Source organism: Danio rerio, chromosome 14, assembly GCF_052040795.2.
Source record: "Danio rerio strain M-AB ecotype USA chromosome 14, GRCz13ab, whole genome shotgun sequence".
In the NCBI taxonomy this organism is placed as follows: Eukaryota; Metazoa; Chordata; class Actinopteri; order Cypriniformes; family Danionidae; genus Danio; species Danio rerio.
This window is the reverse complement of record NC_141034.1, coordinates 38,399,206-38,425,623: the sequence shown is the minus strand read 5'-3', so window position 1 is coordinate 38,425,623 and position 26,418 is coordinate 38,399,206. Positions and strand designations below refer to the sequence as shown.

General features: G+C 37.3%; 1 protein-coding gene across 15 annotated transcripts in view; it reads left to right on the top strand.

Annotated features, from left to right (window-relative positions):
- Nucleotides 1-26,418, top strand: part of gria1a (glutamate receptor, ionotropic, AMPA 1a) — a 382,253-nt gene that overhangs the window by 287,915 nt on the left and 67,920 nt on the right. For all 15 annotated transcript variants that reach the window (XR_015506947.1, XR_015506945.1, XR_015506946.1 and 12 more), the window contains 4 exon segments: nt 555-739; nt 16,251-16,304; nt 24,286-24,444; nt 25,508-25,675. Coding sequence is in view for 8 of the 15 variants with exons in the window: in XM_087280929.1 (XP_087137055.1) it covers nt 555-739; nt 16,251-16,304; nt 24,286-24,444; nt 25,508-25,675 (566 nt within the window). In the remaining 7 variants the exon portion in view is untranslated.

Genomic DNA, 26,418 nt, shown 5'->3' with positions numbered 1-26,418 from the left:
GAGTGGCCGGCAGTGCACAATCATATCACGTGCTCCTCTCGAAATTAGTTTGTGAAACTTCACTAGATTGTAAGTAGACTGTTAGGTTAGGGTTAATGTCAGGGTTAGTGTAAGTTGACATGTACTTGCAAAGTTTCTTATGGTCGGTTAAATGTCTGTTATTAAGCAAACTGTCTACTAATACTCAAATGTAGCATCAAAATAAAGTTTTACCAACACAACAAAAAAAAAAAAAACTAAAACTAATACTGAAACTAATAAAAACTAAAACTAAACTATTTCAAACTTTTGAAACTAATAAAAACTAGTACATCTACCTCTAAAAACTAATTAACACTGAATTTGGAAGCAAAAAGTAAAAAAAGAAAATAAAAACTAAAACTGATGAAAAATCTAAAACTAGTATAGCCTCATTGCAGAAAAGCTTTGTCCACTTGCTTCTTAATGCTGTATAAAATAAATAACAAAAATGACCTTTATACTTAAAACGTTTAATGCAATTGATTACCTTAAGTTCTGGCAAACTAATTTTTTCCTCTTTGTTTGTGTTTCAGGACTGTCTGTTCTGCAGAAGGTTCTGGACACAGCAGCAGAGCATAACTGGCTGGTGACCTCTGTAAACGTGGAGACAATGACAGAGGCTTCCTTTCTCAAAGTGTTCCAGGATCTGGACAAAAAGAAGGAGGGCCAGATAATTATCGACTGTGAGCTGGAGAGACTCACCTCCATTCTGAAGAAGGTAATTGGCTTCCAGTATATTCTCTCGAGTGCTTGGGATTCAAATTCTGGATCAAAAATGAGAATTTTTTTTCTTAAACTGGGAAACCAGTCTTATTTTGGCAAAGGTTATTGGTCTTTTTTTTAATTTGTATTAATGAAAGGGGCCTTATTGTCCTTTGTTGTATTTCCTTTATTACACATATTTGAGCACAAAAAGGTCCAAGATGTAAAGCCGTCATTATCTTGGAAAGGGGGCGGGGATCAGCAGCTTATTTGCATTTAAAGAGATGTAAATATCAGTTTTCACTTTAACCATGAAGACATAACATAAATAATAAGAAGGAATTCTGTGATAAATTATGAAGTACACTGTTAAAAATGATATGAACAATTAGTCATGATAGCTTATATTTTAGTTTGTTGTAACTTATTAAACTAAGCTCGTCATGTTCTAACTTAATTTTATAAGTTACACAAGCTGTTTTAAGTCAGTTTAACATAATATAAACTAAATGAACCCACAACTTTAATTTGATTCAGCTTAAAAATGTAAGACAACCAGGAATTTTTACAGTGTAGACACACATCTGAAGCTTTGTCCACAAACATGGGTATTTTCGAAACCGCAGCTTTTTCATCATTAGTTTACATCCAAATGATGTATCGAGTCACTGAAAGCAAAACGTAGTAAAAAAAAACTCTTATCAGGGTGGAGACTGTTTTGAAACATTGGGGTCTGTGTAGTCCTGTAGTGAGTTTTTGGCTTGTCTGTGTCATTATTTTCTTTGTATTGTGTCTGATGTGGTCGACGTAATCAAAATACTTATTACAAAGTACTTATTACAGCTAAAAACTGTAATAACGGTACTTGTTGACAGCCAACTGGAATCAATAATAATAATTGAGAATTGGAATAATCAATAATAAAATTGAGGCTTCTGATTAGCCAGCATGTCTCCATTGTTGGCATAATATGTTTAAAACTGTAAAATGGTCAAATATTGTCGCAAAATGGAATAGTTGTGAATTGCAAAAATCTGATAAATTACTCTAATTAGACAAGCAGCAAATTTTGACAAAAAAATGCTATTGATTCTTTTACATTGCCATCATAAATTTTACTTTTCAAATAAAATAAAGGCAAATATTTCCACTTTGACCATTAAAAATGAGAGAATCAAGTTGGAATATATGTTTGTTGTTTGTAAACAGCCCCTTTTTCAATGATTTGATTGGCCTGTAGCCAAAAATGAGGGCTGATATTATTATTTTTTCATCTTAAAAATGAGGGCTGATAAAACACAGAACATCATCAATATCAAACACTGGGGGTCAGTTCAGCCACTTCTAGTTGTTATTGTTTCTAATTATGCCTGTTATCCCTAATTACCACAGTTGTAAACCACCTAAACCTGTCTTTCAATTAGGACAGCTAGTTAGTCACCATTTAGGCTGCTAATATCCATGCCATTATGAATATGCATAAGAAAGCATCTGCAGGCTCAGATGACTCAACTTAAAGTGCAGTTCAGCGCTGGAGTACTGAAGACTGTGACTGCTCTTATCAGATGGGGTGACAAATGCAACAGGCACAGGGGTGCGCACTCTCTCTCTCTCTCTCTCGCTCTCTCTCTCTCTCTGTCTCATAGAGCGCCAAGGACAGAGCAGATAAATAACACTGAGCTGACATTTGGGGTTGGCAGTGGAGCCATAGTGACGCGTCACTTTCTCTGTCACCTTTCTCCGCTGCCTAGAGGAGGAGGAAGCGTCCTGTTACTGTAATTAATGAGAGCGTGCCTTTTCTTCTCTTTCTTTCCTTCCCTCTATTTCATGACTCAAACCGAAGACCCTCGACAGACCATGTTGTGTTATTGATAGCACATTCCCCGCAGTTAAGGCCGTTGCATCATTTGGTAGCAATTTGCACAGCACGTCTAGACAAAAAAATTTCCACTTTGAAAGCTATCATCCATCATCACGCGTCCACAAATCACACCGTAAAACAACATTGGTGTAATTTTCCCCATACTTTGATTCACATTCATACACTTACACCAGAGACCAGGCAGTTTAATTGAGGAAAAACTGCTCTCTTAGCATGCAAGGTTTAGTTTAAAAATATTTTCCCCTTTTTTTAATTATCCCAGCAGTCTGACAAAGAAATTTGATTCTATTTGAAATTGAAGGCTGCAGCTTTATATATCACATCATTATTTCTAGTAGCTTTTTCAAAATCAGTGGCAGGCAGTATCCCCAAAAAAGAGGACAGTTTTATTTCTAGATTGCTTTTTAATGTCAAACATGAGCGTACACCATTAACAAGAGATGATGTCATCTTTTTTGGTCCATTTTGCAAGAAGTGCTTCTGCTGCAGATTTTATGTCATTGTAGTATTACTATCAGATACATTGTCTTAAAACTCAAAGAGATGAGCTTTAAAATGTGTTCATTTACTTACCGATAAGTCATTGAAAAGTGACTGTTTCTTCAGCAGAACATTAAAGAAGATTATTAGCTGATACTGTTGTCGTATTGATGATTCATAAAATGCTAATCAGTGGCTACAACGAGTGTCAAAACAACACAATATGCAGACTAGGCATGGTATGATAACTATTTTCAAGATATAGCACAGTTTGGAAAGTCAAGGTTTTAAACCGCCAACATTTACTGTCATATCATTCCTATGGTATATGTATGTACTGTGTATTTTTTTTATTCAAGTTTTTTTTTTTTTTTTTTTTTTTAGGACAACAGTATATCCAGCAAAAAAGAAATCCCCTTTTAAATAGTAAAGAAATCTGTGTTTTTGAAAATGAATGAAGACAGCAGAAGTCAATGATTCATTTGAATTATTAAGCCTGACAAAATACTTTAAATGTTCCTCAAAATGAAATATAAAGTGTTCAAAGGGGACAACGTTTAAGTTTTTTTATCCAGACTTTTAAAAAGAATATATTTTAGGGCATTAAACACAATACCTTAAAACCGTGATTTTTTTTATCCAAGGTTATCATACCATCAGAATCTTATACTGGCCCATGTCTAATGCAGACAAAACAAAATGAATATGATACAGTAAGGTTTTCAAAACCAAAATAATTAATCTATGCCAGGAATTCTCAACCACTAGTGAGCCTCAGTAATCCTGCAGGTGGGGCCGCGAGCTTAAAATGAACTCTCAATATTATACTATAATTTTTGGATTTCATTATTAATATGCTATATTAAAATGATTGAAGTAATACACTTTCTCCTGTTTTGTGATTGATTTCTTCAAACTCGCCGCAAAAACAGCCTCATAATTGTGTCTACTAGTACACGCAAGCCTGTTCATTCACAAACTATGCGTGAAGTGAAAGTCTCTCTTTGTGTATTTTTGTTTGAACTATTTAATATATCTGCATAGTTGTCCAAATGAATGTTCTATGAGTGTTATATAACGGACGCATGCCCATACAGGAGGATCTAGCGAGGTTCAGTGGTGTTTCTGCAATAGAATGTAAAATAAACCTGGATATAAGCTTCAGACGTGCTCTGGCGGAGCTGTTTACTGTTCCTGTCAGCGATCTCCCAATGTCCAGCAGTAAACTTAACCTCCATCAGATCAACACATTTAAACAGATTTAATGTTAGGGTGTTTTACTGTATTTTACATTTGTCTGTGTATTTTTGAATAATAGAAATTTAATAATAGATATTCAGTAAGTCCAATTTAAAGCGAAAAATGGCCTTTTGCAATCTCCCAGTTGACCTGTGGTTCTCTTTGAATCTGTGTATGTTTAAAAAAAGTATAAATAAATAAATTATATATATGTTTAGTTTTATATATAATTATATTTAAATAAAATTATAAAAATTAACTTTTTATAAAATGCTGATAATAGAAATAATATTCAATTCAATTCAAACCAGCTTTATTAATAGAAGGCACAACAAATGTATTATATATATATGTTAATAAATAAGGGTTTAAACTAGCATTTCATTCAAACATTTCAGAGAAAATGTCAGACAGGTGGGCCTTAAAAAATTGATCAGAGAAAGAAGTGGGCCCTGAAATAAAAAAGGTTGAGAACCCCTGATCTATGCCACAAAACTAAGCGTTTACTACTACAGTACATTGTTACTTTTATTACACAATCCTGATCATGATTGTGACTATGTGGGGCATGAGCTTTGTGTCACATGGCATATATGTGTGTGCAAATGCATATGTTGAGTAATAATACTTACTTGTGGTTAACTTGAATGTTGAACCATATATAACAACTTGTAAGCGAACAGCATCTTCCCACAGTGTGAGTGAACAGTTTTACATTTTGGGGTGAACTGTCTCTTCAAGATGTGGTCATATTTACCCACAAACAAAATCCAGTCATTTTAAGAGGAATTCAAGAGTTTACACTCAGATATTGCTTGATACTAATGGCAGGTTTGGCATGCTGTCGCAGAAGAGGACCCTGAACTCGTAGATAATTGAGTCCAGAGCTCCCGCCTGGTCAATTAGCAAGTAAAGGGATCCAAGATCAGGTAGTTCTTGAGAGCTTCCCCTGGAAAAGGAGGAGGAAAAAGAGGGGGGAGATTGGGTGGATGGGGGATTTTTACAAAAATGAAGTTAAGGAAAGTAACAAGAGGTGGATTATTTATTGTAGGTCTGGATTAATCTGATTGGTTTGCCAATGATTGTGGATGAGAGATCAGCCATGATCAATCCTTTCACATGCTCCTCTCGAAATTAGTTTATCAAACTTCACTTAGGGAACTGAAAGAAATATCCATGTAGTCACTCTCCAAATATTCTGTTTTGTAACTGTGTCTTATCTTATTGTAAGTTGTCCCTGTACTAGGCGCCTTGACGTTGCGCCTTGACATTCTTGAGCACTGGATAAAATTGTTCTGCCTTACTGAGCTGAATATTTGCACGTATTCATAGCCCATGTAACCCTGAGTATGATGTATAAAAGCTGGGAATACCCCAGTCTTCTTTAGAAGAGAGCAATAAACTGTTGGATTCACATCTCTCAGTTGTTGTTGCCTTCCTGGAGCTCCAGCTTACTGAGGAAACACACAGACGGTCTGCAATTTATCCCAACAACTTGGTGACCCCCGACGTGATGAAGCTGATCAGGTAAGACATGAATTTGGTTTTGACTACCTGATTAGTTTCATCACTGAACTGAGTGTTCAGGAAGCTGGCAAGACATGAATTTGGTTTGACTGCCTGATAAGCTTCATTACTGAACTGAGTAATCCTTGGCTGGGATTTTCCCTGAAAAGCCAAGAAGAGCGCGCTATACAAAAGTAAAACGATCATTCTGTGTGTTTTCTAGTAAGTATTTACTAACATGGGTGGTTCATACCCCAAGCCTGAGATAGGGGAAGGCCCTAAAGATTGGATGTATCGATGTGGGTGGGGATATTACACTAATCCATGGTTAGATAATCTAGCAGGGTGGACTGAGGCACAAGCGATGCGTCCCTACCCTAGAGATGGGTCATTTGACCCCCATGTGCTAAAACGGGCTCACAAATTAATTTATGAAAGTGAAGGAGATCCCGAATGGGACCATGATTATATGAAAAAGGGTTATGAAATCTGGATGAAGATGATGAGTGTGTGGAATGATAAACAAAATATTAACCTACCAAAAGAGGTAAAGAAATTAATTCCGAAGCCTCTTAAAGGATCAGCATCAAAGATTGAGGTAAAAAGAAAGGAGACACCCAAAGTGCCTCCAGCCCCTGTTGTTACTGTTCCCTCAGTTACAGTTACTGTTCCTACTCCTACCCTCTCCTCCCCCATTCCTGATGAGGGGCAAGGAAAGGCACATCAGAGGATGCCTCTGTATCCTGTACAAGAATTAGAGAGGCTTCGCACAGAGAAACCAGACCAAGGGGATAATCAGGCTTTCCTATGGGTCTCAAAGAAAGGGGGACATGCCGAAGTAACCCCTCCCTCCGCAACACAGCTCAAGGATGTCATTTTACTGCTTCCTGATATGAGCAGGCCAGTAGAATTTGTAGAAACTATGATACGTGTCTCTAGAAATGCACAGCTTACAGGAGCTGATTATAAATTTATATTGATGAACAAAATGGGGTCTCAATATGATGAGACAGCCCTCATTGATGCTGTTCCTTGCTTGTGCTCTAAAAATGATGAGGTTAAACTACAACCCCAGCAAATGATACGTAGAGTAAAAATTAAAGAAGGGGATTATGAGGAACAAGAATACACAAAAGATGTACCGTACTTTTACTGGCGGGATGAACAGGGTGCTATAGATACCCTGAAGCGACAGCTTACTGCTTACCTTGTGGACACTCGTTGTGCTCATAGAGATTTGTCACACGTGACCAGCTGTAAGCAGGAAAAGAAAGAGACAGTTTCTGCCTTCCTCCAGCGTTTTTCCAATGCTTGGATACATCTGGGAGGATTTGATCTCCCTGAAAGGCAGCCACAACCACTGTTTATTTCCACTTTTATTAGTAACTGTACTCCAGATGTTCAGAAGATACTTAAATTTCAATTATCTGATCGATCTCAAATGACTCCAGAACAGCTCAAGCAAAGGCTTCGAACGATGACTGGCGATGGTCTGTTCGATCAAACTTTGAATGTCGCCCTCCTACAAATGGGAGGTGCGCAGCAGGGTGGGTTCCAAGGCTCTAGGCCGGCACCTAATGGGGGGGCACGACCCCGAAGGGAGGGAAAGTGTCATTACTGTGGAAAACAGGGTCATTGGGCCCGAGAATGTAGAAAGAAGCAATCTGATAAGCAGAAAGGAGCCTCCCCTTACCAACAGTGTAATTTTTCCCCAACCCAGGTGCCCAATCAAGGGACACAGGGTCCACAATAGGGGTCCCCACAGAGTCCTGAACCCCCAAACGCAACAATGCTCTCTACTTCTATTATCTCTGTGAAGGGCCAAGAACCAGCCACCCTTCCGGTTGAGGTGCAGGGCAAAATGTATACATTTCTTTTGGACTCTGGGGCAACTCGTTCGTCGTTTGGGGGACAGTATGAGGGTCCTATTTGTGCTTCAACTGTAGATTCTGTGGGAATAGATGGGGTCCCTTTTAAAACTTCTCTGACCCCTCCCCTGCTTGTAAAGGTTGGAAACACAAGGACTATGGTACAGTTTGCATTTATGCCTTCGTGTTCATATAACTTAATGGGACGTGACCTTATGTCCGCATTAGGTGTCACTATGACCTTTAAACATGACCAGCTGGTGGTACACACAACAGATAGTGCTGAGCCCTGTCTGGGCCCACTCAATGGCCTGCCCTTCTTTCTGCATGACAACTTAACTGTTACAGACCAAGAAGCACTTTCTAGTTTACCTCCTCATCTATGGGCAACCCATAAGGATGACACTGGTCTGGTGGTATGTCCTCCATACGAAGCCACTTTAAAACATAATGTCCCCGTCAGCATAAAACAGTATCCACTAGGTGAGGAAAAGGCTTCGGCCATTGATTCAATAATCGCCTCCTTTTTGAAACAAGGGGTCCTCAGACCCTGTCAAAGCCCTTACAATACCCCTGTTAACCCCGTTCCGAAACCAAATGGTTCTTGGCGGTTCACACAAGATTTACGAAAAATCAATGAGGCCGTAATACCAATAACGCCTGTTGTGCCCGATGTACCAACCATCATGTCTAGTATCAATTGTATACATGATACTTTTTCTGTTGTTGACCTCTGTTCTGCCTTTTTCAGCATTCCTGTAGAAGAGCAGACCCAACCTCTTTTTGCTTTCACCCACAGAGGAATCCAATACACCTGGACCAGGTTACCCCAGGGGTATGTCGACAGTCCAGCCTACTTTTCTGCAGTAGTACATGATTGTTTACAATCATTAAATATGCCTGAAGGGGCTGCTGTCCACCAATATGCTGATGACCTCTTAGTCACAGCACAAAACTATGATACGTGCAAGCATGCAACCATGCTTCTGCTAAATCATCTGGCACACTGTGGGTTTCGAGTTTCCAAAGAGAAGCTACAATTTTGCCAAGACAAGGTAATATATTTAGGTCATCATTTGTCAAAAGGCCAGAGATCATTGACAACAGACCGTATTACATCTATTGCCACACACCCTATCCCCAAAACAAGACAGCAACTACTGTCATTTCTGGGTTTGGTCAATTATTGTAGGCAATGGATCCCTGATTGTTCGCATTATGATCACATTCTCCGCTCATGTGTAGAGCACAAAGAACCACTAACCTCGCCCGTCATTTGGACAGATGAGGCTCGGGCAGCTTTTCATGCTCTAAAGAAGGCTATTTGTTCTGTCCCAGCTTTAGGCTTACCAAATTATGACCTTCCTTTCCATTTGTATGTCCATAATGACGACAGAACCATTGCAGGAGTGTTGGCCCAGCAACACGGGGGTGGCATGAGACCTGTCGCCTACCTGTCAAAGACTTTAGATATAGTGGCTCGGGGCCTCCCCAGATGCTTACAAGCTATTGCTGCCTGTGCAGTCATGGTACAGGATGCAGAGAAAATTGTTCTCTCGCATCCTCTGATTTTGCATTCACCACATCAGGTCACGCATGTATTGAATAACCTCAATACACAGCATTTATCGGCCCAGAGAAGGGCTGGTTATGAACACGTTTTGACTTCTACTGCCAATCTGACTGTGAAAAGCCTGACTGGCCATAGTCATATTGCCGCTGCCCTCCATCACATGTTATCACCATTTGATGATGAACTGTTGGTTGAACAACATGACTGTTTGGAGGAAATCAATGCTGTCTGCTCCATAAGATCTGATTTGGCTGAAAGACCACTACAACATGGAGAAGTCATTTTTGTAGATGGCTCTTGTTCAAAGCCACAAGATGGCGTCTACCTCTGTGGTTATGCTGTGTGTGCACTGCCTGATCAAGTTATAGAAGCCCGCCCTCTACCTTTTAAGTCCGCACAAGCGGCTGAACTGTATGCCCTTACTCGAGCCTGCATATTATATGCTGACAAACCAGTTACAATCTACACAGACTCTAGATATGCCTTTGGTGTGGCACATGATTTTGGCGCCATCTGGCAATCTAGGGGATTTATTGCCGCTGACGGTAGACCAGTGTCCCATCATACCCTCATAACTGATTTAATAACGGCCTGCCATCTTCCCTCGCAACTGGCCATTGTTAAAACTCAGGGCCATTCGAAGGAACACACTGATGAAGCCAAAGGAAACGCTCTGGCTGACCGACATGCTAAATTAGCAGCACAACAGCCTTTGCCTGAGGACTCTATGCACGTTTCCTTGTTGTCTACAACCTCTGCTTCGGGGATGCTCCCTGACATTGATTTGGCTATGTTACAAGCATCAGCCACTGACGAGGATAAGTCCTTCTGGGACGCCTTTTCTTCCACGTTTGATGAAAAGATGGGTCTATGGCACGACAACACTGGTCGCCTATGTCTCCCACATGTGGCACTGTCATTCCTCGTCCACGAATTTCATGGTGTCACTCATCGTGGACGAAGAGGGGTACATGAAACAATGCGATCTTTGTTTTGTGTCCCAAAATTAGAAACCACCATTAATAACATACTTGACAAATGCCTTATATGCGCTCAATATAATGTATCAAAGCCTGTGGCACAGCACCAACATTTACCAAGACCGATCACACCTTTTTCTGAATGGCAAGTAGATTTTACGCATATGCCCAAGAGGGGACCGTTTAAGTATCTACTGGTTTGCGTGGATAAATTTTCAAAATGGGTAGAAGCTTTTCCTTGCTCAAGGGAAAATGCAAAGGTGGTAACACAGAAATTGATCTCTGAAATTATACCTAGATATGGGATCCCACAAAGTATCGATTCAGATAAAGGAACACCTTTTACATCAAAGGTAACGCAACAATTGGCAACTGAATTAAATATAAATTGGCGTTTCCACATACCCTATCATCCACAATCATCTGGATTTGTGGAGCGAACTAACAGAACCTTGAAAGGAAAGATAAAGAAGGCCTTAAGACAACACGGTCATAAAGATTGGGTAAAAATTTTACCAATAGTACTAGCAGATTTGAGAATGACACCACAAGCAAATTTGGATTCTTTATCACCATATGAGGTGGTCATGGGAAGACCTTTCCCTATCCCATGGCAAGGGGGAATTATGGGAGTGGGTATTGAGCTTTCTAACCACATATCAGAATTCTCAGCGGCCCTAATTCAGAAACTTAATCAGTATTGGGAAAGGGTAACAAAGAAACACCCTGAAATTCCACTTGAGGCAGCACACCCTTTCCAGATAGGGGACAAGGTGCTAATAAAAGATATAAAACCCCAGAAAGATTTAACTGACCCCAAATACGAAGGGCCAGCTGAGGTTCTGGCTGTTACACGCACTGCTGTATTAACTGATCTTTTTCCACAGTGGATCCATGGCACCAGAGTGAAACCATTGAAGTAAATGTCTATGATATGATATTAATAGTTTTTGTTTTGCAGACTACTTCTACTGATAACCCTACTGGGACTGACACAGGCCCACACTGAAGTACACAACTTATTCTGGCAGTATGCTAACTGGACTGCACGACAGACAACCAATGAGTCATGTGTTGTCTGCCAAGAAGTGTTCTCCTCTGCTGTGACTATATCCTTGAAACCTTTGCCTTTCACATGTATTAAACTTGCTTTTTGTACAAATGCTTTGGGAGATATTTATGAGTGGCGCCCCACATGTGTTTCTAACAAGAAAACATGGGAGCTTCTTTGCAAATCAACTAGCAGAAAGAATCATTCTGTTGTAATACCTACACCTAGAACTATGGGTTTGAATATTTTGTTGACGAAACCCCAGGGGTTCACTTTTTCTTTTTGCTTTAATGGGACAAATGGAGGTAATGTATCCACCTTAAGAGCTAAAGATTGTAATATAGTAATTGGCGAAAGGGATCGATTTTCAGGGGTATATTTACCATGGCGAAAGAATAAAAAATATAGTTCTCTACTAAGTGTTTGTCCACGTTACATCCCAGGCACCTGTGAACTGAACAAACTTAAATGTGCTAATATCACAAATGAGACAGCTGTCACGGCATGTTACAACCTGAACAACACATACTGTCAACGCAGCAATGTAACTTGTGTCCCCACTTGGCCGAGACAGGATGCGGTCCTGGCCGATGACTGGTACTGGTATTGTGGGGGAGAAACCATCTTCAACACTTACCCCACCAATTGGACTGGTCTTTGTACTGTGATCCAATTACAACACATGGTCACTGTCATGCATCTTGCCAGACAATTCGGAAGGGAACGGAGGTCAGTTCCCCAGGACGACGTACCCGACGAACACCGTATGAGATCACACTGGACTAGATTCTGGGAGGCTATGATTCCCAGTTTTGGCGTAGCAGATGCCTTAAAACAGCAAGAGATCATGCATTATAGACTGGCCTCTTTTATAAACAGTACCACGGATGCCATTTCTGGACTAAGAGAGGAGATGAGAGCTCTGAGACTAATGACTATGCAAAACAGACTGGCTCTGGACATGCTCTTAGCGGAAAGGGGCGGGGTCTGCTCCCTGGTCGGAGAGAGCCAATGCTGCACTTACGTTCCCGCGGATGATGAGGATCTTGGACGAGTAGGACAAGCTGTAAAGGCGATGAAAAGGATATCATCACAGGTGTATGAGGATGAGATGAAGGAAAGAAATTTTAATTGGGGATGGGGATTTTTAGAAAGCCTGTTTGGATCATTGGCTCCATATGTCTCAATGGTAGTACCGGTACTTATTATTTTCTTATGTGTATGTATTTTTGGTCCATGTCTTCTGAGATGTTTTATGGAAAGAATGTATAGGATGGTTAATGCCTTAGGTAAAGGGTATGAACATTTAGCTATGAATGGAAATGAGGGTAACCATTTAACAAATAGAGTTTATGAGAATATGGTATGATCCAGGCTCTTGTAAGAAACTGAGCCTGGAAGAGGGGATTGAAAGAAATATCCATGTAGTCACTCTCCAAATATTCTGTTTTGTAACTGTGTCTTATCTTATTGTAAGTTGTCCCTGTACTAGGCGCCTTGACGTTGCGCCTTGACATTCTTGAGCACTGGATAAAATTGTTCTGCCTTACTGAGCTGAATATTTGCACGTATTCATAGCCCATGTAACCCTGAGTATGATGTATAAAAGCTGGGAATACCCCAGTCTTCTTTAGAAGAGAGCAATAAACTGTTGGATTCACATCTCTCAGTTGTTGTTGCCTTCCTGGAGCTCCAGCTTACTGAGGAAACACACAGACGGTCTGCAATTTATCCCAACAGGAACCGAAATGCAAATTCTGTGCTGAAACTAAAAATTATTGATTCTTTGTAATAATGATTTATTTAATAATATACTTTTGTAAGGATTTATATACTTAATTTATTTCAATTTCAATTAAATCAATTACTAAATTAATCAATTTAAAAAATACATTTCACAGACAGTAAACGAGTCACGAGGATTTTACGATTTGCTTTGTTTGAAAGTACAGTAGTACTATTGCAAGCATCAGAAATAACTATAGAACTTATAGAACCATATGCATGCATGTTATTTTAGCAGCCTTTGCGTTTCTGGTAAGCATGTGTGGTTCATGCTTGGATAATTATATGTGAAGAATATCCACTGAGCAGAACATTTGAGCAACTTTGAACAATCTAATCAATGTTGCCCTTCTGTGCTCTTGTACTTTGGTCCATGCATCAACAAACAGCCATTGTAGTACCCCCAAGCAATTGAAATGAATGGATTTCATAGCGCAGTGCTTTTTGCATTCAGAGTAAGTGCTGCTTCACACTGTGCAGTGACTATAACTAAAGACAGAGTGAAATCAGAGAGCTTCAGTGGAATGTGGCACAGCATAGCCCCTTAATTTTGACTTATAATTTTATTGCTTTCAGCCAAATTCCTAAATGTATTGCATCCCTAAAATAATCCAATATAATGGGAATCTGAAAAAGGCTTTTAATACAGATTTTGGTGTTTTTAATCTTGGATTAAACTTCTGAGGAGCACAAAAGGCTTTTTTTCTGAAAATCATTTCCATTCCGAAAGTCATTTTCTTCACTTTATCAATAAACATTTGTTGTGGAAATATTTTTTATGAAAGTACAAGGAAGATCCTCCACCAGACTATTCTAAGTTTTACAAAAGAACACCTTTGGAATTTCAGCACTGAATAACAAAAAAAAGCTGTGTCCTTGTCAGCATTGTTCTATGCCCTGGGCTGGCCTGCCGGTTGAAAACTTACTGGGTTCACCATAAATAACTAATGCTACTGTCTGTCATGGCCACAAGCTACAGTAATGTCATCTTTTACAGCTTCAGCAAATAACTACCTACATGCCGTTTGCTCACAGAATCATTTTCATGCGTGCTTGTTGTCATTTCAGAATTTCTCCTGCCTCATTCTTTAATTGACTTTAATTGTAGCAGAACTATAAACCGGTTTAATGGTGTCAATTGTGTCATGGATGGGCAGCGACTTTGCACTCTACGCACTGACGTCCATTCACACAGGTTAAAACTGTGGCCCTCGGCCAGTGTAGTGTAGCCAACACAACTGCTAATGTGTTCCTCCTCCGTCAGCGCATGACTCATTGTTTTTCTTCACTGTTGTGCTCTTCATGCCTGCAGAGGCTTTGTTATCTCTATAGCCACACAAAAGAAAACCTACATCACAATTCTTCATTCCTTTCTTCTTTGTTGCTCTGAAAACATAGCCGTCTTCATTCTGAAATACCCTGAAGTCAATATAAAGATGAAAGCCCGCGATTGTTGTCAATTTGTGGCGATTCCGTGGGTGTGCGCAATTGAAAATGCCATTGTTGTTGTTATTATTTAAATGTTACATGTTTCGTGCATTTGGCAGATGCTTTTATCCAAACTGATTTGCGCTGCATTGATGGCATAAATTGTGTCCGTTTATGCATTTTTGAGGAAATAAAACCTTAAGTTTGGTTTGTACAGATTAAGGTAAAAATCTAAAAAAAAAAAAAAAATTAATAGACAATAAAAATAAATTAAGTTAAAAGAAAATAAAACTTTTATTACTATCATAAAATGATTATTGTAATTGTTGTTGTTGTTTTTAACAACTATAGCCGTTGATTAAAATTAATTTAGAAAGTGTTGTTTTATTTATTTAATTTGTGCATATAATATTTGTCAGGTTCTGTGTTGTTGTGTTCCATGTGCTTATGTTTTGGTCACGTGATTCCCTTGTTCAGTTTTCCTGCCTGTCGTTTGTTTCATGAGTTCACCTGTGTGTCTCTCCCCTTCATGTCCTTAATATTTATACCCCTTGAGTTAGTTTAGTTTCTTGTTTGGTATTGAATTGTCTTCCTGTGTGTTCCTACGTGTGATTCCACTGTTTTTGTGTAAGTGACATTGTTAATAAATATTTGTGTTTGGATAACTTCTGCAGTCCTGTGCCTTTATATGAGAGTAAGTCATGACAATATTATTGTTATTATAATTTTTATTATATTTTAATTATTATTACTTTTTTATTGTTGTTATTGTTGCCATTGAATAAATTAATGTTGAAAGTGGTAATTATTGTTATTATTATTATTATTATTATTATTATTATTATTATTCATTCATTCATTCATTCATTCATTTATTTTCTTTTCGGCTTAGTCCCTTTATTAATCCGGGCTCACCACAGCGGAATGAACCGCCAACTTATTATTATTATTATTATTATTATCTTTATTTTATTTTTTTATTTTATTTTTTTTATATCCATTTAAGTAAAATGAAATTTGAAAGTGTTTTTAGGTATTTATTTGAGTTATTATTATTATTATTATTATTATTATTATTATTATTATTATTATTATTATTATTATTATTATTATTATATTCAATATTATTATATTCATTATTTTTGTATTATTATGTTTGCCATTCAGTAAAACTAATTTTGAAAGTGTTATTTTTATTTGTGTATTTAATTATTATTATTATTATTATTATTATTATTATTATTATTATTATTATTGCCATTAAGTAAAATACATTGGAAAAGTGTTGTTTTATTTATTATTATTATTATTATTATTATTATTATTATTATTATTATTATTATTATTGTTGTTGTTGTTGTTGTTGTTGTTGTTGTTGTTGTTGTTGTTATTGTTGTCGTTATTATTATTATTATTTTTATTATTGCCATTAAGTAAAATAAAAATTGAAAGTGTTGTTTTATTTATATGTGTATTATTATTATTATTATTTGTTTTATTTTTTATTAGTAATGTATTTTATTATTTTTAATGGCGTTTCGGTAATTATTTAATTACAAATACATTTCCAACACATGAATTTTTCACCATCTTTGGCATGTCTTCCTTATAAATATGACATTATAGTGTGATTTATTCAAATCTGTCTTTTGACTGACACTAACATGCTTTTATATTCCTGTGTGCACCAAAACGAATCCTGTAACTTCTCACCTTATTTGTTGGTCTGTTTCAGATCATCGAGCTGGGGAAGAATGTGAAGAGCTACCACTACATCCTAGCGAACCTGGTAAGCTAAAAAACACAGTGTTCACTATGAGAGATCGCATGACTAATCCTCCGCATGAGGCTTTCAAATGTCACTGCTACTCTTGATATTACAGCTGATTTGCATATTTCCACTACTGGCCAATCATAAGAAGCCACTCACTATGACTAACGGATGAGCTCTTACATAAACATAGCCTGAAGAACTGTTCTGTGAATATGAAAATAAAAAAAATACAAGTGATTTCTGCAGTCTGTATAGGTGCACTCGATGTATGAGAAAGGAGGTTAAATTGATTTCAAAGAGAAATGATAATAATCGCGGCATTAATATGCTGCTTGTGTTCCTGGATGGCACACTGCTGAGGATTTTAAATTAAAGCGGTCTGGCCGGTTTGTTAGATGTAATTGTAAATGATAAATGATAAAGGTGGCAAAGCAATAAAGATTTGCAACTGCCTGCTATTTCCATAATGGCCAATTTTTGTTTAAGAAGTGAGCAAATTACTCCCCGTGTCCTATGACAGAGAGCTCAATTCTGTTTACACAGTGTTTGCATGTGAGAACGTGAGAGTGTATGTGTGTGTGTGTGAGTGGATGCCCATCTAAGCTTCCCCTCTGCGTCCAAGCCTTTTGGGTGAAGGCTAGTTTCTATAGTAACATCACCAACTCACTGCACCACATTTACAGGGACACCAAGCGGAAAACGATACAACTCCATCCATTCAGTCAGGCGATACGGACACCTGCTACAGGCACATTAGAGAGGCTAGGGATAAGGACATATTGATTTTAATATCAATCATTTTCTTTTCCGAAATCCAGATATCTATTATTAAAATTGATTTTAGATGATTGAATTGAATTGACTTAAAAGTGATCTTTAACCTGAGTTTTTAAAGATGTATAGCTTTTTTTATTTTTTATTTAGTTTAATTTAATTTTTGCACAGATATAATATAATATAATATAATATAATATAATATAATATAATATAATATAATATAACATAACATAATTTAATATAATATAATATAATATAATATAATAAAATATAATATAATATAATATAATATAATATAATATAATATAATATAATATAATATTTATTCATTTCCTTTTCGACTTGGTCCCTTTATTAATCTGGGGTCACCACAGCAGAATGAATCGCCAATTTATCCAGCATGTTTTATGCAGTGAATGCCCTTTCTGCTGGAACCCATCACTGGGAAACATCTATATACATTAATTCACACTTATACACTACGGACAACTTAGCTTACCAAATTCACCTATATCACTTCTTTGGACTTGTGGAGGAAGTCTTACACAGGCCAGTGCATGCTTATTAAAGAAAATCTCAATATGCTTTGTACTTTCATGGTCTTAAAATTTTTTTTTAAGGCAAATGAATTTATTTTTTATTGGCTCTAGTGGTCAAATTTAGATGTGAAACCATTACCCTCATTTTTTTAATTGGATGAATGAACATTTTATAGGAATCGTTATTTTGATTAAAGCTATATCTTCTTGTTTAGAAAAAAATGAGAATAAAAGTGATACAATTTAGATGTGATCCATTAACCTAAATATTTTAAATTGGATGAATTAAAGCTGTTTTCCAGTGTAGTATCTGCTAAAAATGTAGTAATGTACAATATGTGCTTAAAATAAACAGAACAATATGGTTTACAAAGCCCAAAAAGAACAGTAACTATTAAGATTAACATAGAGCTACAAGGTAGTACTTTAAAACTCTTAAAATGGATGTGGAAACTGAAATACCAAGAAATTATTTGTAATACAATCAGTTCAAAATGAAATCTGGGTCAAATTAAGAGCTTCTGAATAAAATTGGAATTCAAATTTGGACATCTGGTCTCACCCAAAATCCTGCAATCCTTAAATCATTCTTTGTTCATAGTGAGTTTGTGTAGGATCAGATGGGCAAAAGCCCTCACTTTAGTTCTGGAGTGGGAGGACCGCCTACGCCTGAATTGGAGAATAATCAGACTGCGCTGAAAGAACAAACCTGGCAAATACTGAGTAAATCCGTCAAAAACCAAAAATCAATTCTATCAGCCACATACAAGTGAAGGACATCATCAGCAGAGCCCTGTTCCAGCAAACAGGATGTCACTGTTGCTATGAGAGCAGATAGTCAACATGAGAGGGAATGCCAGAAGACATGCGGCTGACCGAAAGAAAAAAAAAAAAAGTACGACATGGCCAATCAGAGCTGAGGCAGCGCTTCAGAAAGTAGATCGCTATTGTAATCAGAAGCATCTTAAATGACTTCTGCCCCCATTCCCTCCCCGCTTCTCTTCATTAGTTTTAGTCTCTCGAGTCCCTTAGTGTGTTTAACCAGGTCATCTGCCACACTGTTTACCTCATCTGTACTCTCCAACTGCTCACATGTCAATGCAGTTGCTATTGCTAATGTAAACAGTGCTATTATTTTACTAGCTTCTCCTGAACCATTATAGCTTACTAGCTAAATTAATAAATCTGGCAGCAAGCAAGCAGTATATCCAGTTAATCTTTTGGCACCCGAAGATGGAAAATGATGGGCACTAAATATAAATGAATTAAATATGTAATGGCTGTTGCAATTAACGTGAAATATGCGACTGAATAATTAGTGTCAGATTGTTATTTTCAGTGATGAAAAAGGACATCCAATCGAACCCAATTTGTTGAGTTTATGAATGCAGTAATCAATTACCAGAATTTTTGCATGTGAATTTACTATTTTGTCACAACATTCTCTGCAGTCACAGGATGTCAACATGATGTCAGATTGACGTTTTACCCCAGTTTTGTGGAATTTTGCATTTTGACGTCAGGGTTGATGTCAGAACTGAACGTCAGGCTGACGTCAGTGTCCAACATCGAACAGACGTTACATTTTGGTTACTTTCCAACGCAACCTAAAAACAACAAAACATCAATGTCTAAACATGTTAGAGCTTGACGTCGTGTGGATGCTACCATTATGACGTCTGTCAGACGTCGAATTTTGGATGCCATACCTGACGAATAAACGTCTGTATTTGACGTCAATATGACTTTGGTTTAAGATGTTGGCTTGATGTTGGATTTTGGTCACTTCACTACACAACCTAAAATCATCCAAATATCATTGTCATTTCACGTTGTTATTGGACATCAAAATAACATTGTCCTTAGACGTTGGTGACCTAAATCTAACCTTAAATTAATGTCTTATGATGTTGTGTGTCTGCTAGGTTGTACCCCTGTTTTTTAAAGAGTTTGTCTTCTCAAGCTATAATTGGCATACATTGTAAACAGTTTATTATTATCATTAGTAGATTATAGCATTGTTGATTGCAATTATTGATTAAATTGAAGTAATCACTTAGCTTCTGACCCCAATCATTTAGAAACTACCCAACACTTCTTAGCAACCACAAAGCAACAAATTAGTAACCTCTTACAATGATTCACCAATTTTTATACTGTGGCATTTATTATTATTATGAATTAGCTTTTATTTTTATTTAAATTTTATTATTAGTACAGAATATTTTCACATTATATCATATTATATTTATTTAAGACTTGGTATTGTTAGTTTTAGTCATCACCTGTGGTCTAGTTAGTCTATGTATCCCAAAACTTGAAGCCTTGGAGTGCATATACGTAGAAAGAAATAGTTCCCCCCAAATAAACTAAACGTTTTGAGATTTTATTCCTTTTTTTTAACACAACACAATATATTTTGAAGAATGATGGTAAAAAGCTGTTATTGACATCCATAGAAGGACCAAGAAAATATAATTGAAGTCAATGGCAGTTGCTTCTTCACTGTTAACTAAAAGAAACTCAAACAAGGTTGGAACAAGTAGAGGATGAGCAAATGATGACAAAATATTATTTTTTATGTGAACTATCCCTTTAAGACATCTGAACTTCTCTGTTCCTACAAAGTTTAATAACTGCATTTGTTTTTGATGTGACAGCTTTATGAGAGTTTCTGAAGAGTCCTCATGAGCGTTGCGCTTTTTGAAATCAGTGAAAGCTTCTTTCTGCAAACTGCTTGACTTTGTTTTCTCCTTTAATTTCAAATAAAAACTCTTTTGTTTGTCGAATGAGCTCTTGATTGCCTCCAAAGACTGTAGTCATCTTGACTGAAGGAAGAATGTGGCGTATTTAAAACTTGAGAGCTTGTGATGACAAGAGTCCCAGTTGTGCGCTCAGTTTCAGCCCGGCATAATATGTGCAGTGATGCAGACAGTCTGTGTGTCTCTGATTGCCTTGTTCACTCTCACCGTAGAGAGTGATGAGGCTGTGAAACGGGCTTGTGTGACGCTTCGGCCCAGAGGCCAGCTGTGTGATAGCACTTCCCTCTAAGAATTGATTTGACGTTACAGGAGACTTTGAGTTTTCCCTGTGGAACACTAGGTTACAGTTGGGAGACTATTATATTGGGTAAGGGATTTCACCCTTGGATTGAGGGCATTCAGGGAGTCGCAACACAAGGGGATGCTGCTTTTTCCCAACAAAATAACTGTGGATAGATAGATAGATAGATAGATAGATAGATAGATAGATAGATAGATAGATAGATAGATAGATAGATAGATAGATAGATAGATAGATAGATAGATAGATAGATAGATAGATAGATAGATAGATAGATAGATAGATAGATATGTAGAGATAGATAGATAGATAGATAGATAGATAGATAGATAGATAGATAGATAGATAGATAGATAGATAGATAGATAGATAGATAGATAGATAGATAGATAGATAGATAGATAGATAGATAGATAGATAGATAAGATAGATGGATGGATGGATGGATGGATGGATGGATGGATGGATGGATGGATGGATGGATGGATGGATGGATGGATGGATGGATGGATGGATGGATGGATGGATGTTTCTCTTCATTGTTGTTGGCACCATACTATTTAGGTTGACTGTCCCTCCCTCTCTGTATTTAAATGAACAAGCCACTGATATGGGTCAACATTGGCATATGGGACATGCTTATGGCGCTATTTCATTTCTGTCCTGTCAACGAGGATGTCAGTACAGGATATGATTGATTGCCCTGTCGACACTGTCAAATGCGACAAATGTCTCAAGATTTCTATCATACAGTCTGACACCATGAAAAAAATAAAACAGTAATCTGACTAGCATAATGTACACCCACACACTTCTGAGGCATCTAACAAGTAACAAAAGGACAAAAACTCCCTTGAGTTTGTGTGTGTGAGGGCAACCGAGGTAAGACACTAGCGTGGGGTCATGTCAGCAGCGCAGTGAATCTTGTTTGCTACCCGATGGAGCAGATGTTCACAGGGAACGCAGGGACACGCTCCTGAGGGATTAAACGTGTTAGGAGACATGAAAAAAAATCAAAGATCAGCGCACTTACAGCCTGACAAAGACTATTACACTCAACGCTGAGTCAAAAACAAACACATTACAACACATTCAGTGCTGAGTCAAACATAAACAAGCCTTTAGTTTACAATTGGGAGACATATTATGTAAACTCTACAGTAGCTGTTTACAGTACCTGTTAACCCTACACTTTAACTGTTTGTGACCACTGTTTTGTCAACCTACGTTCAAGACACCAATATCTTTATAAAGAGATTGACCATCTAGACTTAAGCATGAAATTTAGCATTACAATCAGGTTATCATGTTATTTAATAGTATACAGTGCATCTGAAAAGTATTCATAGCGCTCCTCTTTTTTTCACATTTTTTTAGGTTACAGCCTTATTCCAAAATGGATTAAATTCATTTATTTTCTCAAAAGTCTACACACAATACCACATAATGACAAAGTGGAATAATATATATTTTTTTAATTATTGCAAATTTATTAAAAATAAAAAAGCTGAAAAATCACATGTACATCAGTATTCACAGCCTTTTCCATGAAGCTCTAAATTGAGCTCAGGTACCTTCTGTTTCCACTGATCATTCTTGAGATGTTTCAGTACCTTAGTTGAAGTTTGGTTGATTGGACATGATTTGAAAAGGCATACATCTGTCTATGTAAGGTCCCAGGTTTGACAGTCCATGTCAAAGCACAAGCCAAGCATGAAGACAAAGGAATTGTCTGTAAAACTACGAGACAGGATTACATTTTTTGATGCACAAGGCTGGGGAAGGTTACTGAAACATTTCTGCTGCTCTGAAAGTTCCAATAAGCACAGTGGCCTCCATCATCCGTGGAAGATGTTTGGAACCACCAGAACTCTTCTAAGTGATTGGGGGAGATGGGCCCTAGTCAGGTAGGTGATCAATAATCTAATGGTCACTCTATCAAAGCTCCAGCATTCTTTTGTGGACTCTCAGACTATAAGAAAAACCTGCTTCATAGTGCTCTTGACCCCCGACTGGGGTGACAGTTCATCCTCCAGCAGGACAATGACCCAAAGCACACCGCCAAAATATAAATGGAGGGGCTTCACAACAACTCTGTGAATGTCCTTGAGTGGCCCAGCCAGAACCCAGACCTAAATCCTATTGAACATCTCAGGAGAGATCTGAAAATGCCTGTACACCTTTGCTTCCAATCCAACCTGACAGAGTTCGAGAGGTACTGCAAAGAGGAATGAGCAAAAATCTCAAAGACAGGTGTGCCAAGCTTGTGGCATCATATTCAAAAAGACTGCTGTCAAAGATGCATCAACAAAGTATTGAGCGAAGGCTGTGTATACTTATGTATTTTTCAGGTTTTTTATTTTTAATAAATTTGCAACCATTTAAAAAATCTTTTTCACATAGTCATTATGGGCTATTGTGTGTAGAAGTTTGAGGAAATAAATGAATTTAATCCATTTTGAAATGAGGCTGTAACAAAAAAATGTGGAAAAAGTAAAGCGCTATGACTACGTGAAATGAAACGTTCCCTAGTTAGATTGTGTACGTTGTGATCTCAGGTACGGTGTGTGTGGGCTGCTCTGGGGCAGCTTACTTCAGCTGATTGGATTTGGGGAAAATACCTTGAATTACTAAATAGAGCCTGTGGGATCAAAGATAGACCTCCGGCAAACTCTCAAGATGTGCTACTGTTCTTTCTTCAAATTCCTACTCAAAGCTTCAGCATTTTCCAGCACCACATCGGATAACAACCGAGCTTTCTTGGATAACCAGCCTCAGTGGATGAAAGGGATTAGCCTTTTTCATTAAGCGATTGACCCAACCATTCTTTCTATTATAGTTTTAAACCCTACATTACATTTGACTGCACTCCACAGGCCCGGCCTCATGCTCTCTCTCTGCACCTGAACATTAATGCGAAAATGACTCCCTTGATTTCCTGTCAGGGTCTTAAGTTGGAAGTTTTAGCAATCGTCGGGGATTCGCCATTGCATTTTAGCACAGATTGGTTTCCCTTTTAAGTTTACACTGTAATGCTGGGTTCCACACAATTAATTTGTGTTGGAATAACATGAAGGAATCAAGTTAGCTTATTAGCCCCTCCAACTGTCACTTTTGACTGTGTTATGGCAACAAACAAAAATGGTGAGGAGGAGTTGTGTGTTAAGTTGTAATAACTCTCCCAAAACTCTTTTCAATATTTTGGAAGAAATGCCTTCCATACTACATCCAATCGGCTCACTGTAGAAAAACAAACCACACTCCTTGTTTACTCAGTTCATGCAGATTTTAACAGAAGTCTATAAAATGTAGGGAGGGCTGAGGTGAAACTGACATTTCGGCATAGTGTCAAGATCTGAAGCGCGAGTGCTTCGAAACACTCCACCAAAGCATGATCCGAAACACCAAGGTCACGTGACTAAAGGGATTCAGTCAATTTGAATGTATTGTGTTTGAAGTTCAATTGTGGCACAGAACAGATTGCTTCCTCTTTAAGTTTACGTTGTTAAAAATTCTGGGTTATAAACAAACAATTTGTGTAGGGATAACATCAAGACATCAAGTTAAATCACAGTATGTTATGTTAACGTGTAAACATGTTCTCTGTTTTTCGGTAGGGATTTTTGGACATTGACCTGACGGAGTTTAAGAAGGGTGAGGCGAATGTAACAGGCTTTCAGCTGGTGAATTACGCAGATCCTAATGTCAGCAGGACAGTGCAGCAGTGGATGGAGTTTGACAATAAAGATGCCAAAGTTCCCAAGCGAAGACTGAAGGTGAGACACTCCATAGACTACATTCAAACAATTTGCCATGTGAAGAATTAATTGTGTCAAACATAAGGATTATGCTAATAATCAGTCACAACATCTAGGGCCCATCATACATCCAGCTTAATAAAGTGCAAGACGTGTTTTGCACGATTTGTTGCAATTTTTAGACCAGCACAACCCTAATTTTCATGTTTTGTGCCACATTGTTTAAACAGCAAATCAATTTGTGCCACTTTGTGGACTCATGGGTGTGGCGGTCTAGTAAGGAGGTGTGTTAAGGTGCATTGTTGGCATGTTTTTATTTTAAGGGAACTGAAATAGATTGCACCATTGACCAACTAAAATCTGGTCTAAACTTCAAGGTAGAACGTGTTAGTTGTACACCTATGTGGGTCCAAAACACTTACACATTGCTTAGTACAAACGAGATGTACAGAAATACACAAATATCTTTACATATGAAAAAATAATAATAGTAAAGGATTAAAATGTTATAAATATAAAAACCATGCCTTCATCTCATGGGGACTTTTTTTCAATTTATTCATGACAGTTTGCTTTTGTATAATGTTCTTGTTATTATTATTAGTAGTAGTAGTATATATACTTATTTATTCATTTATTTATTTATTTATTTTGTATGTGTATATAGATATTTATATTTAGCATATTTATATTTATTGTATTTTTAAATTAAATATTTATCATATTTAATTTGTTGTTAAATTTTCCCGTCCTTAAAATAGCCATACGTTTTAGACTTTGCGCGTAGATCACAAAAATAGAACTTAAAAGGGAAATATGCCATGTTGGTATGTGTGCATGTGTATATATTTAATAGTTAATAATATTACAAAGTCATCGTATAGTAAATTTATTGAATATGCAATATAAAAAAATGAAAGAATTAATAGGCTTGATGTAATATAAATATGTATGCATCTTTGCTAGTTGGTATTTAATATTTCATTAAATATAAAATCTAATATTTATGGTGTATTCCACACACAATAAATAATTTATTTCTTGTATGTGTCTCTGCCTTCTTGTTGTATTCTCCATGCAGTACACTGGAGCTCTCACATATGATGGGGTCAAAGTCATGTCCACAGCTTTCCAGAACCTCCGCAGGCAGAGGATAGATATATCTCGACGCGGAAATGCTGGAGAATGTCTGGCCAATCCACCGGCACCCTGGGGCCAAGGCATTGACATTCAGAGAGCGCTTCAACAGGTATCAACTCAACACGGCATACTTTTAATCTCACCAACACAAACTTTCCCATCTGCAAGACTGACACTTGTTCTAATATATTCTGAGTGCACAAAATGAAACCCTAATAAGCAAATTAGACCTTTATTTTATCTCATAAAGTTCACCGTGATTCAGCGAAAAGACCACCGCAATCGAATGTGACACCGCAGATAATAAACAAAGCCATTTGGCGATGAACATTTATGTTGGTCATAACACCAAACGACAAGTTATATTTATAAAGAAATATGTGAGGCAAAGAACACCTGGTTTTCTTTAGCAGATATTTGTCTCTTCGCCTCAAGTGTAGATTAAACACTGAGGATTGAATTTGGCATGCGAGATTGAGTAGAAACAAAATCTGACTGAAAGTAAAACTAAGCATATTGATTTTGTTAGCTCACATTGCTGGTTTTGTGGTGAACAATTCATCTGTGGATGCCATAAAGAAGAAAATAATAATGTTTGTAATCTAAAAGTTAAATCTGAAAATGCACTTCCTGTTTGTTTTTAGTTCAATTCTTAAATTACATCTGACTGAGGTTTGGGTGTGGCTAACATGCTTAATCACACCCTCCAACTGTCAATTTTGACAGCCCTAAGGAAACAAACAGAAATGGTGAAAACGAGGTGTCTGTTACCTTGTTATAACTCTTCCAAAACTCTTTTCCTGGTTGTTCTGATTAAAATGCCTACTTTACTACATTCAGTCAACTTACAGT